At 45.1% G+C, this 10,993-nt stretch overlaps 2 protein-coding genes and 1 pseudogene across 3 annotated transcripts in view; all 3 read left to right on the top strand.

The window, feature by feature from the left end:
* The first annotated feature begins 724 nt into the window (after positions 1 to 724).
* On the top strand, positions 725 to 5,778 carry LOC144697712 (uncharacterized). The gene is made up of 3 exons (XM_078569721.1): positions 725 to 766; positions 4,830 to 5,141; positions 5,224 to 5,778. The coding sequence occupies exons 1-3, from the start codon at positions 725 to 727 to the stop codon at positions 5,776 to 5,778; spliced, it is 909 nt and encodes a 302-aa protein (XP_078425847.1).
* Positions 5,779 to 7,627: 1,849 nt separating this feature from the next.
* The window catches only part of LOC144698102 (uncharacterized), an 862,314-nt gene continuing 858,948 nt past the window's right edge, over positions 7,628 to 10,993 (top strand). The window contains exons 1-2 of one of the 2 annotated variants that reach the window (XM_078570029.1): positions 7,628 to 7,759; positions 8,386 to 8,491. The gene's annotated coding sequence lies outside the window, so the exon portion shown is untranslated. Of the gene's footprint in view, positions 7,764 to 8,385; positions 8,492 to 10,993 lie in introns of both variants that reach the window. The other variant, XM_078570028.1, reaches the window with a different exon arrangement.
* The window catches only part of LOC144698091 (uncharacterized), a 78,317-nt pseudogene continuing 76,679 nt past the window's right edge, over positions 9,356 to 10,993 (top strand).

Raw genomic sequence — 10,993 nt, 5'->3', positions numbered from 1 at the left:
GTTTGTTTCTGCTGATGTTAACAACCCTTATAACTGGCTGAAGTTTAATATTCTGGAGATGTCACTGATACTCGGGGCTGCAGTGTCCCTTTTTAAAAGCACCATGTGTGATCATTCCCCTTAATTCATGAACTCTGCTGGAAGGTCGGATCCGTTCCACAGGACGTGTGTGACACAAAAATAATCACAATTTACAAAAACAAAGAGGACAGAGGAGATTGCAACAAAAACTTTGTCCACTAAAGCTCCTCCATCTCATCCACTCCTTTTATGACAACATACCCTGTACTATACAGTTTGACGGCTCCACTTCTGACAGTTTCAGTGTGAAGAATGGAGTGAAATAGGGCTGTGTCCGAGTCCCCAGTTTGTTTGGCATTTTCTTTTCCATGTTCCTGACCTTGGCCTTCCCTGCAGATATGGAAGGAGTTTCCCTGAATACTCGGTCAGACGGCAAACTCCACAATCTGTCCAGACTGAAAGTGAAGACAAAATACAGCCTGTCTCGATCAGAGACCTCCTCTACGCTGATGATGTCATGCTTGTGACTCACACAGAAACTCAGCTACAAAGACTCATGGACTGTCTCTCCCATGTCTGTAACTTGTTCTCCCTTACTGTAAACATCAAGAAAACTGGTTTGGGGACTCGGTGTCCATCCTTGATCACACTAAATAACACCCAGCTGGAAGTGGCCAGTGAAATCTGTGACTTTGGGTCCACAATGACAGACAATCTGTTTCTTGATGCAGAACTCGATCCATGCGTAGGGAAAGCAGCTCCACGTTTGGCCGACTCACATCAAGCTGTCTCTCAGCACCAAGATGCTGGTTTATGAGGCCTATTTCCTCAGCACCTTGTTGTCTGGCTGTGAAACATGGATGATTTATAGCGATCAGGAAAGCAAGCTCAACAACTTTCACCTTCACTGTTTGCAGCACATTCTGGGCGTCTCAGGGACAGAATCAGGAATGTGGCAGTCCTCTCAAAGACAAATCTCCCAAATACGTTGGCTCTCATCAAGCAGAGGTGACTTCACTGGCTCTGAAGAAGAGTCGTACGGACGTGAAACATTAACTCTGTTTCTCACTCCACAGATGCTATCAGACCAGCTGGGTTTTTCCAGAATTTTCTGTTTCTACCCCATAAGAGGCTTCTGGCCTCCCTTCCATGGTCTTGTCCGTGTCTGGGTGGCCCTGGAGAGGGAGCATGTGGTGTCCATCCGGACGACTGATACCATCCACCACCGATGGGTACCTCAGGGTACAGTGTGTCTCAGAGACACTTGAAACAACATTCTGGTTTAGTTAGGAAGGTTCTCTTCACTCTAGTTGGGGCGTTGATGCTGATTTTGGGCTCTTTTAGTTCAATTGGACATCATGTTTTAGAGAAAAAGAGAAGAAAGTATGTCTCATAGAAACTTTAATTTTCTGTTCTGAATTTCTATCCTGGACTGACAGTGATAACTTTTGTAAACTCTGTTTACAGGATATTAGAAGGAGATGATTTGAAGATGGGAAATTCAAACCAAATATCTCATCAAGAGCTGACAGAGTCACTTGATTCATCAGGAACATGGAAGGAGAAGTGTTTTTTCTGACTGTGGGAAAAGATTTCAAGCATCAGTGTGGCTAGAAAAGCACCGAGATCCACACACCCAAGTGAGAGTGTTCCAGTTAACTGACTGTGGAAAGAATTTTAACCAGTTACACAGCCTGAGAAACATCACACCATTCACAATGAGGAGAAACGATACATGTGTTCTGTTTGTGGATGAGGCTTCAACTGATCGTCCAACCTGGAGAGACACAAAGGCACTGAGACCACAAAAAAACCGTGGAAATGTGGGGATTGTGGGAAGGGATTCACTTGCCCATCCCAGCTGGAAGCTCATCGACGCACTCACACTGGGGAGAGACCGTACACCTGCTCCGTGTGTGGGAAGGGATTCATTCTGATGTCCAGCCTTCATTTATACCAGAGAGTTCACACTGAAGAGAGGCCTTTTAAATGCTCTGATTGTGGGAAAGGCTTTAAAATCTCACCAGATCTAATTAAACACCAGCTTGTTCACACTGACGAGAGACCATTCCGTTGTTCTCAATGTGAGAAGAGATTCAGACAGTCGTCTCTCTTCATTCAACACCAGCAAGTTCACACTAGGGAGAGGCCGTACACCTGCTTCGTGTGTGGGAAGGGATTCACTTCATCATCCAACTTGTTGACACATCAACGGGTTCACACAGGGGAGAAGATATTCACCTGCTCTGTGTGTGGGAAGGGGTTTTCTCAGTCATCGAACCTGCTGACACAGCAGCAAGTTCACACTGGGGAGAGGACGTTCACCTGCTCTGTGTGTGGGAAGAGATTTGCTCGATCGTCTTACTTGCTGACACACCAGCGAGTTCACAAGTGACTGCAGAGGTTGGATTCTGCTGTTAATCACATCCTTTGTTTTTGTTGCTGTTGGTAACCCTTGTAACTGGGCTGGAGTTTAATATTCTGGATATCTGTCAATGAGTTTACATGAAAGCAGACAGCACTGCTGTAAGAAGATAAGGGCTAGGAGCAGGATTAGACCAGTTGACCTGTCACGCCTGCTCCGCCATTCAACACGATCATGGCTGATTTCAGCCTCAATTCCAATTTCCTGCTTGTTCCCCATGATCCTCAATTCCCTGAGAGACCAAAATTCTGTCTCAGTCTAAATATCAGCCTTCAACATCTTCAACGATGGAAACTGAAAAGAAAACTTTACAGGACAGAAGGAGGCCATATGGCCCATCATGTCTGTGCCAGCCCAATCCCACTATCCAGTTCTTTGTCTGTAACCTTGTAAGTTACAGCACGTCAAGTTCCTAATTTTATTGATTGGCGCTACGGTCAGTCTCCACCTCATTCCTGCAAAATAATCACGGGAACCTGAATTGTGAATCACAATGGTGGGGCTTTTACCCAGCATCTCCCGCGGTAGAGAATGTCCCCTATCCACACCACAGGAGACCAGTGCGCATGCTCAGTGCCCCGCCCTCCAGTGTTTGGAGCATGCGCAGTGTCAGTCGTGAACATGAAGAGCCACTTTTTTGTTGCTTCTGCAGCTGGTCGAGGGCGATGGAGTCGGCGGCTGGACGGGGAGGATTTGCAAACACTTTGTGGATCCGCAAACCCTGAGGAATAATTATCAGCTCCTGTTTTGCAGCTGCAGGGCTTCTCCCTCCCGGGAACAGGCCCAGGTTAACGGCCGCCATCCTGGGTCAGCGAGTGGAGGATGGTTCACATCAGAGGATGGGGGAGGGGGGACAATAAATAAGAGGTTACACTTTGGGCTCAAATTCACGGGGATTCTGATCTCTCTTTGGGAAACTGAACAAATGGCTTCTTGTAAAAGCTCAGGGTTACATTGGGCAGGAAGAGAACCAGAAACCAAAATGAGACAAGAGACTGAGTTTAACTTAGTTAAAGAGGGAGAGAAAGAAGGAAGGAAAGCCTGGGAGGTGTGGAGAAACCACCTTCACGATTGCTTATTAAATCTGCACACAGTAATTTCTAGACACAAGGTTAACATCTGATATTCTGTATGGTCGGTCAGGGTGATTCAGATTAATAGATAATTGGTCTGGTTCGATAGATAATTGGTTTATGGAAAAGTCATCACGGTGGCAGGTACTGAATTGTGATGATGATACAAATAAAACAAGTAATCATCATTCATGACGTAATTATAGGCAATATTAAAATAAAGTGAAAATATTAATCAGTTAAAGGATTGCACAATTATGATCATTTCAGCATAAAGTCATTACAATATGTTACAAAATGCAGGACTCCTTAATTTATAGAATATAAATGAAAGGTCCACTGCACTCTGCGTTTTCTATTAAAGTCCTTCGATCATATGTTGTCAGCTTGAGTTCATTAAACTCTCAATCATTTACATCCTATTTATGAGTTTTATACAGTGGGCGATTGGGCTGTCTTGTAGAGTATTTGTCCCATAGCTTATTTGCAGATGGTATCTTTTCTCCTGAACTCCATTATACATTTACTTCCGTGTGGTTGGGCAGTGCCTTTGAGAGATGGGATTCTGGAGTTTTCTGCTGAAGTCCAGAGAGAGCTTTTCCCACATTTCAGCAAGGGAACACACATTCAGACGTTTGATTGTGTAATGTTTTGTCACGAGTCATGACTGAAGTGAATTATCGAACATTTTGCTATCTCTGTAGGATTTGTTGAAAGGATACAGAAAGAATTAATTATCCAACACTTTATTTGGATTTTAGCCTAGGGAGGAGGGAGTGTGTGTGGGATGGTGATTTACAGCTTTGGGGATGAGAAGAAAAATGTTCCATAGGAACTAGAATTGTCTGTTTTGAATTTCTGTCCTGGACTGTCAGTGATGTTTATTGTAATCTCTTTTTACAGGGCTTTAGAAGGGGAAGATTTGCAGATCAGTAACTCAAACCAAAAATCACATCAAGATCTGACAGAATGACTCAGTTCATCCAGACCTGAATATTATCGGCTTTTGAATGTGGAAGGAGAAATGTTTGTCTGTTCTGACTGTGGGGAAATATTTCAAACAACAGGAAAAAGCACCGAGACACACACAGACCTGAATGAGAGCATTCCAGTGCACTGACTGTGGAGTGAGGTTTAATCAGTTACACAGCCTGAAAACAAACAGAACTATTCACAGTGTGGAGAAACCATACATGTGTTCTGTGTGTGAACGAGGCTTCAACTGATTGTCTAACCCGGAAAGCCTTAAGGACACAGACACCATGGAGAAACCATGGGAATGCGGGAAGGGATTCATTTACCCAACGTAGCTGGAGATTCATCGACGCAGTCACACCAGGGAGAGGCCGTTCTCCTGCTCGGTGTGTGGGGAGGGATTTACATTATCATCCAGCTTACATATACACCAGAGAACTCACACTGGGGAGAAGCCGTTAACGTGCTCCGTGTGTGAGAAGAGATTCAATTTTCTGTCCCAGCTGCTGAGACACCAGCTCATTCATATTGTTGAGAGGCTATTTAACTGCTCTGATTGTGAGAAGAGCTTTAAAAGACGAGAGGACCTGGTCAAGCACCAGTTTGTTCACACTGAGAGACGGTTCAGTTGCTCTCACTGTGGGAAAGTATTCAGACAATCAATGAAACTCATAAAACACCAACAAGTTCACACCAGGGAGAGGGCACTCACCTGCTCCATGTGGGAAGGGATTCACTCGACTATCTCACCTCAGCTCACATCAACTTGTTCACACTGATAACAGACCTTTCCGATGTTCAGAATGTGAGAAGACCTTTAAAACTGCAGGTGATCTTCTGAGACACCAGCGAATTCACACTGAGGAGAGGCCATTCCCCTGCTCTGTGTGTGCAAAGGGATTTATTTGTTTGACCAACCTCAAGTTACACCAGCGAGTTCACTCTGATCGGAAACCTTTCCAATGTTCTGACTGTGAGAAGAGCTTTAAAACTACAAGGGATCTGCTGATGCACCAGCGCATTCACACAGGGGAGAGGCCATTCACCTGTTCCATGTGTGGGAAGGGATTCACTCGTCTAGCTCACCTCAATTCACATCAACTTGTTCACACTGATAACAGACCTTTCAAATGTTCTGAATGTGAGAAGACTTTTAAAGCCACAGGTGTTCTGCTGAGACACCAGCGAGGTCACACTGAGAAGAGGCCGTTCACCTGCTCTGTGTGTGGGAAAGGATTCACTGATTCATCTCACTTAATGAGACGCCAGCGAGTTCACAATTGAATGGAGGGGTTGTATTCTGCTGCTATTGTTGCTGTTAAGCACCTCCAGGACTAAACCAGGTTCATTCTGACATTTGAGCTGATGTTAATAATGTTTCAGAAGGGATTCCTTAAGAAGGACTATCTCCTGCATGCATTGCTCTCAAGAATCAATACCCATCACCAGAAATAGTGATATACTTTAGGCTGTATGACACATCTTACATCCTTACCAATGTTGGTAATAAAATCTGAATAGTTGGGTGGACGCAGATGGGAAAGGAATTATGAAAAAGGATATTGAAGAAAAGAACGAGCTAAACTAGAAGGGAGAAATAACAATGGGACTGGCTGAATACTGTGGAAATAAAACTGGGAAACAAGAAACACTGGTTATTAAGATTGGTGGAGTAAATCTGTCTGGGAGACAATCAGCATCAAAGTATCTGATTCAATAAATGTGTGTCATAACAAATAAGAAAAAATAACCATTCCCATTAGCAGATCTACCAAGGTATAGATCAAACTGAGCCAGAGGATGTGCTTTCATAACCGTAGGGATGTTATAATATTACATTACAATGTGATGAACCATTTAACAGAGCCACTGATTGATGTTGGTAAAATGCCTGCAATGGCTCCCCAGCGCTCAGTGAAAATGACGAATGGAACATCGTCATTTGGTAAAAAGCAGAACAAGACCCACACTCTTTGCCAGCGATGTGGGGGATAAAGCATTTCACCTGCAGAAATCGACCTGCGGCAAATGTGCCTACCCTGCCAAGAGAAAGAGGAAGTATAACTGCAGTGCTGAGGCCAAAAGGAGAAACACAACTGGTACAGGCCGCATGAGGCACCTGAAGGTGTTGTATCACCGATTCAGGAATGGATTCCACGATGGGACCACCTGGAAGCCCAGACGTTCCACAATGGCTTCCTCCAGCACTGCATAAACTACCAGTGTATCTGCACAATAAATAAAGCTATGGTTCGGAAAGTTTACAAAAATGTCTGCATTCCCGTTTTTATTGTATGGAAATTATAACAGTGTCTTTGGAAACAAATTGGAGACACAAGCACAAACTTAAGGTGGGTACTGTTAATGCTCATGTGAGGAAATTCAGGATGTTTTATTAAATGTATTATAGAAATGCACGTTGTTGTTGTTGACTGTGAAGAATGAGTTGGTTGGCTGTCTGAGCTGGAAACTCATAGGTGCCATCACACCAGCAGTAGGATATTCTCCAGCTGATTGTGGAAATTGAGTCACTTGGTCATCCTATTTACTGACACAGCAGCACAGTCACTCTGGAGAGAGACCATTCAGATAATTCGTGTTTGAAAAAGGATTTACTCAGCTTTCCCACCAATTTTGAAAGTTCAAATAGAATTCGAAGCATGATCAGCACATTCATGCCAGAGAGAGTTCTGTGTGTGAACAGTAATTCACTTCTTTATTCCAGCAGCTGGGATACCAGTGAGTTCACGTGTGACTGTCGGAGTTGGATTCTGCCGTTATTACTGTTGCTTTGGGGACTCTCAATTCTCCACCAAGTCCCAATCCCCTTGTTTCTAGTGGATAATGATGGGTCCATGCAGATGGGTTTAAGTACAACTTGTTTCACAACTTTAATATTGAACCGTCCGGCCCCAGTTTCCACCCAATAACAGGGAAACAAATCAGGCTAGAATAATTTGAACTATCAATGGCGGTGCCGTTACCCAGTATTCCATGCGGTGGAGAATGTCCTCTAGTCACATCACAAGAGACCAGTGCGCAGGCGCAGTGCTCAGTGATTAGAGCATGCACAGTGGGAGCGCTGGCGATGGAGAGGAGCTTCTTTTTCGGATACGCAGTTGGTAAAGGAGGGGTGGGGAACGGCCGGGCGGAGGAAGCGGTGGATCAGGCAGGTGGTCGGGGAGGCTTTGTAAATCTGTTGTGTAAGCGGCAAACGCCGAAAAAGAACCCGCAGTTCCCCATTTTGCACAGAGTGACAGGAGCTGTAGGTGCGATTTCTCCCAGTTACAGGCCCCAGGTCATGGCAGTCATCTTCAGAGCGGGCAATGCGCAGCAGGGCGCATGCGTAGCTGCCATTTTTGTTTGGGGCAATGTGCAGCAGGGAGCATGCGCGGCTGCAAATTTTATTGGGAAGATGTTTTTGAATGTTTTTAACGACAGAATTGAAACAACTTGTCCATCAAGCTCTGACCTTTACGCTTTGAGTCTTATTGACGAAGCAGAGCAGGAAAGAAAAGGATGCAAATCCTGCTCTCTGATTTCCACTTCCTCATGGACGTCCTGCCCCATGTGTCCAAAGATCTGTGGGTCTGTTCAGTCACATGAAGACCCACGGCAGAAACTCACAACCCTGAGTTGACGTCATCCTCGAATCGAGGGAGCGCTGATGACGACAAGGGGCAATGTGCAGCAGGGCGCATGTGTGGTAGGGGAAGAGAATGTTGTGAATTTCTATCCTGGCCTGACAGTGATGGCTTTTGGAAACCTCTTTAACAGGGGGTTAGAAGGGGAGGATTTACATGAAGCAAACTCAGATCAAGAGAAATGTTTGTCTCTTTTCAATTTCTATCCTTGACAGACACTGATGGTTTTTGTAAACATCTTTTACAGGGTACTAGAAGAGGTTTTGCAGAAAGGAAACTCAAATCAAACATCACATCAAACTCTGACAGCATCACTTGATTCATCAGGACCTGGATGTTATCGGCCTTTGAGTGTAAGCATTAAATTCCAGATCATGACCACTCGCTGTATAAACTTTCTTTGTCACATCTTCCTGTAGATCTTGCCCATGAATCTTAAATCTATTTCCTGTAATCCTTTTACTCCCATTCAAATAATGGGAACAGTTTTTCTTTATCTACCTTATCTAAACAATCATAAACTTGTACACCTCTATCATATCTCCTCTCAATCTCCTTTGCTCCAAGGAGAATAGCCCCAGTTTCTCCAACCCAACATTGCAACTAAAATCCCTCATCCCTGGAACCATTCTGGTAAATCTCCACTGCACCCTCTCAGGGACCCTCACATCCTTCATAATATGTGGTGATCACTGGTTTGCACAGACCCAGATGTTGTGTGTTCATGTCTGTGATGTCATCACACACCGACAATTGCGCGGTGACATCATCCCGCTCCCCGGGTATTTCCTCAACTGGGAGATTTTTCTCTGACGCCAGGGCTTCTGATATCTTTCCAGCTGCCGGCTCCAGCAGGAGACATTAACATTAAAAGCTGAAATTGTTTCAGAGGTGAGTATTTTTGAGCATTTATCTACAACTTCGAGCTTTTAGTTCTATGCTCTGTTATCTGTGAGAGGGTCCATGGCTCTGGGGCTGGTGTGGCTCCTTTACTGTGGATCAGAACCCATGTCCACCCATTGCTCCGTTTCACCTCTGTTCTCTCTGCTATTGTCTAACTTCCTCTCCCTCTAATAATGGGTGTATTTTGACCTTGTTTAACATTTTACTGGCACTTCTGCAGACTTTACTTTCACAACCTATCTTTGTGTTTTTGTGGATTCTCTCTCGCTCTTTTTTTTCTGATTTAAATCAATTTCACAGGGTATTAAGGGGAGGATTTGCAGTCGGGCAACTCAAACCAAACATCACATCAGAATCTGATGGAGTCGTCCAATTTATCATAACCTGAATATCATCAGAATTTAGACATGGAAGGAAAAAGCACTGTTCACAGTGGAGAGAAACCATACACATGTTCTGTTTGTGGACGAGGCTTCAATCGATCATCTGACCTGTCAAAACATAAATGCAGTTACAATAGGGAGAAGCCGTGGAAATGTGGGGACTGTGGGAAGGGATTCAATTGCCCATCTGACCTGGAAACACATCGGCGTATTCATACTGGGGAGAGGCCGTTCACCTGCTCTGAATGTGGGAAGGGATTCACCACCTCATCCCACCTGCTGACTCACCAGCGAGTTCACACTGGAGAGAGGCCGTTCAGCTGCTCCGTGTGTGGGAAGGGATTCACTCAGTCAACCCATCTGCTGACACACAAGCGTACTCACACTGGGGAGAGGCCATTCACCTGCTCTGTATGTGGGAAGGGATTCAGTGATTCATCCAACCTGTTGATACATCAGCGATTTCACACTGGGGAGAGACCTTTCACCTGCTCCAAGTGTGGGAAGGGATTTGCCCAGTCATCCCATGTGCTGAGACATGAGCGAGTTCACACCGAGGAGAGACCTTTTAAATGCCCAGACTGTGGGAAGTACTATAAGGGTTCCGGGGAACTGATGTGCCATCAACGTGTTCACACTGGGGAGAGACCATTCAGGTGTTCTCACTGCGGGACTGGGTTCAGGGAATCATCTCATCTCATTGTACACCAGCGCACTCATACTGGAGAGAGGCGGTTCTCATGCTCCGAGTGTGGGAGGAGATTCAATCATGCATGCACCCTTCTGAGACACCAGCAAGTTCACACTGGGGAGAGGCCGTTCACCTGTTCCATGTGTGGGAAGAGGTTTGGTAGGTCATCCACTCTGCTGAGACACCAGCAAGTTCACAAGTAACCACAGTTATTGGATTTTGCTGTTAATCACATCCCAGACAGAGCCATGTTCATGGGGTCTGTTTTTGCTGATGTCAAACTCTAGCCCAGTTATGGTGGTGAATATTCAGGATAAAAGTCAAATAAATCAGCTTTGTGTTAAATATAGTGTTTCAGCTCTTTTTAATAACTAACATAAGTTGGTTCTTTTTGAAGTGCTCTCCCTCTCCCCTGTCTCCTTCATCATCATCTCCAGCAACAAGTGGGTGGAGGTCATGGAGCTTCTTTGTCACTAAGATTGAGACAATCCAATCAGCTCCCACCGCCGCTTCCCTCCCTTCCACTCGCTCATCGGACCAAAATGCCTGTAAAGTTGCCCCTTGTCTGAGCCCTAAAATCACATTTTTCTCTATTTTTCCCCTATGTCACCTCATGCTTTCAGAGCTCATCTTGCCCCTGAGACCAGCCTCCTCTCTCGATCCTAGCACCACTAAACTGCTGATCACCTAACTTGCCCATGTTCACTGATATTGTTCGTGATTCTCTGTCCTTGGATACCGGGATTAAAAGAACATAGGAGTGGGCCATTTGGCCCCACAGAGCCTGCTCTGCCAGTCAATAAGATCAGGGCTGATCTGACTGTCGCCTCAACTCCACTTTCCTGCCTATCCCCCCATAACCCTGGACTCCTTGGTAG

Source organism: Cetorhinus maximus, chromosome 23, assembly GCF_964194155.1.
Source record: "Cetorhinus maximus chromosome 23, sCetMax3.hap1.1, whole genome shotgun sequence".
In the NCBI taxonomy this organism is placed as follows: Eukaryota; Metazoa; Chordata; class Chondrichthyes; order Lamniformes; family Cetorhinidae; genus Cetorhinus; species Cetorhinus maximus.
This window is presented reverse-complemented; position numbering and strand designations above follow the sequence as displayed.

What these genes read in the sequence shown, in the direction of transcription:
- LOC144697712 (XM_078569721.1), top strand. Translation starts at nt 725, where the DNA reads ATGACAGACAATCTGTTTCTTGATGCAGAACTCGATCCATGC. An exon ending in ATGCAGAACTCGATCCATGC is followed by an intron (nt 767 to 4,829) that starts GTAGGGAAAGCA and finishes TACCCAACGTAG; the next exon opens with CTGGAGATTCATCGACGCAG. An exon ending in GTTGCTCTCACTGTGGGAAA is followed by an intron (nt 5,142 to 5,223) that starts GTATTCAGACAA and finishes CCATGTGGGAAG; the next exon opens with GGATTCACTCGACTATCTCA.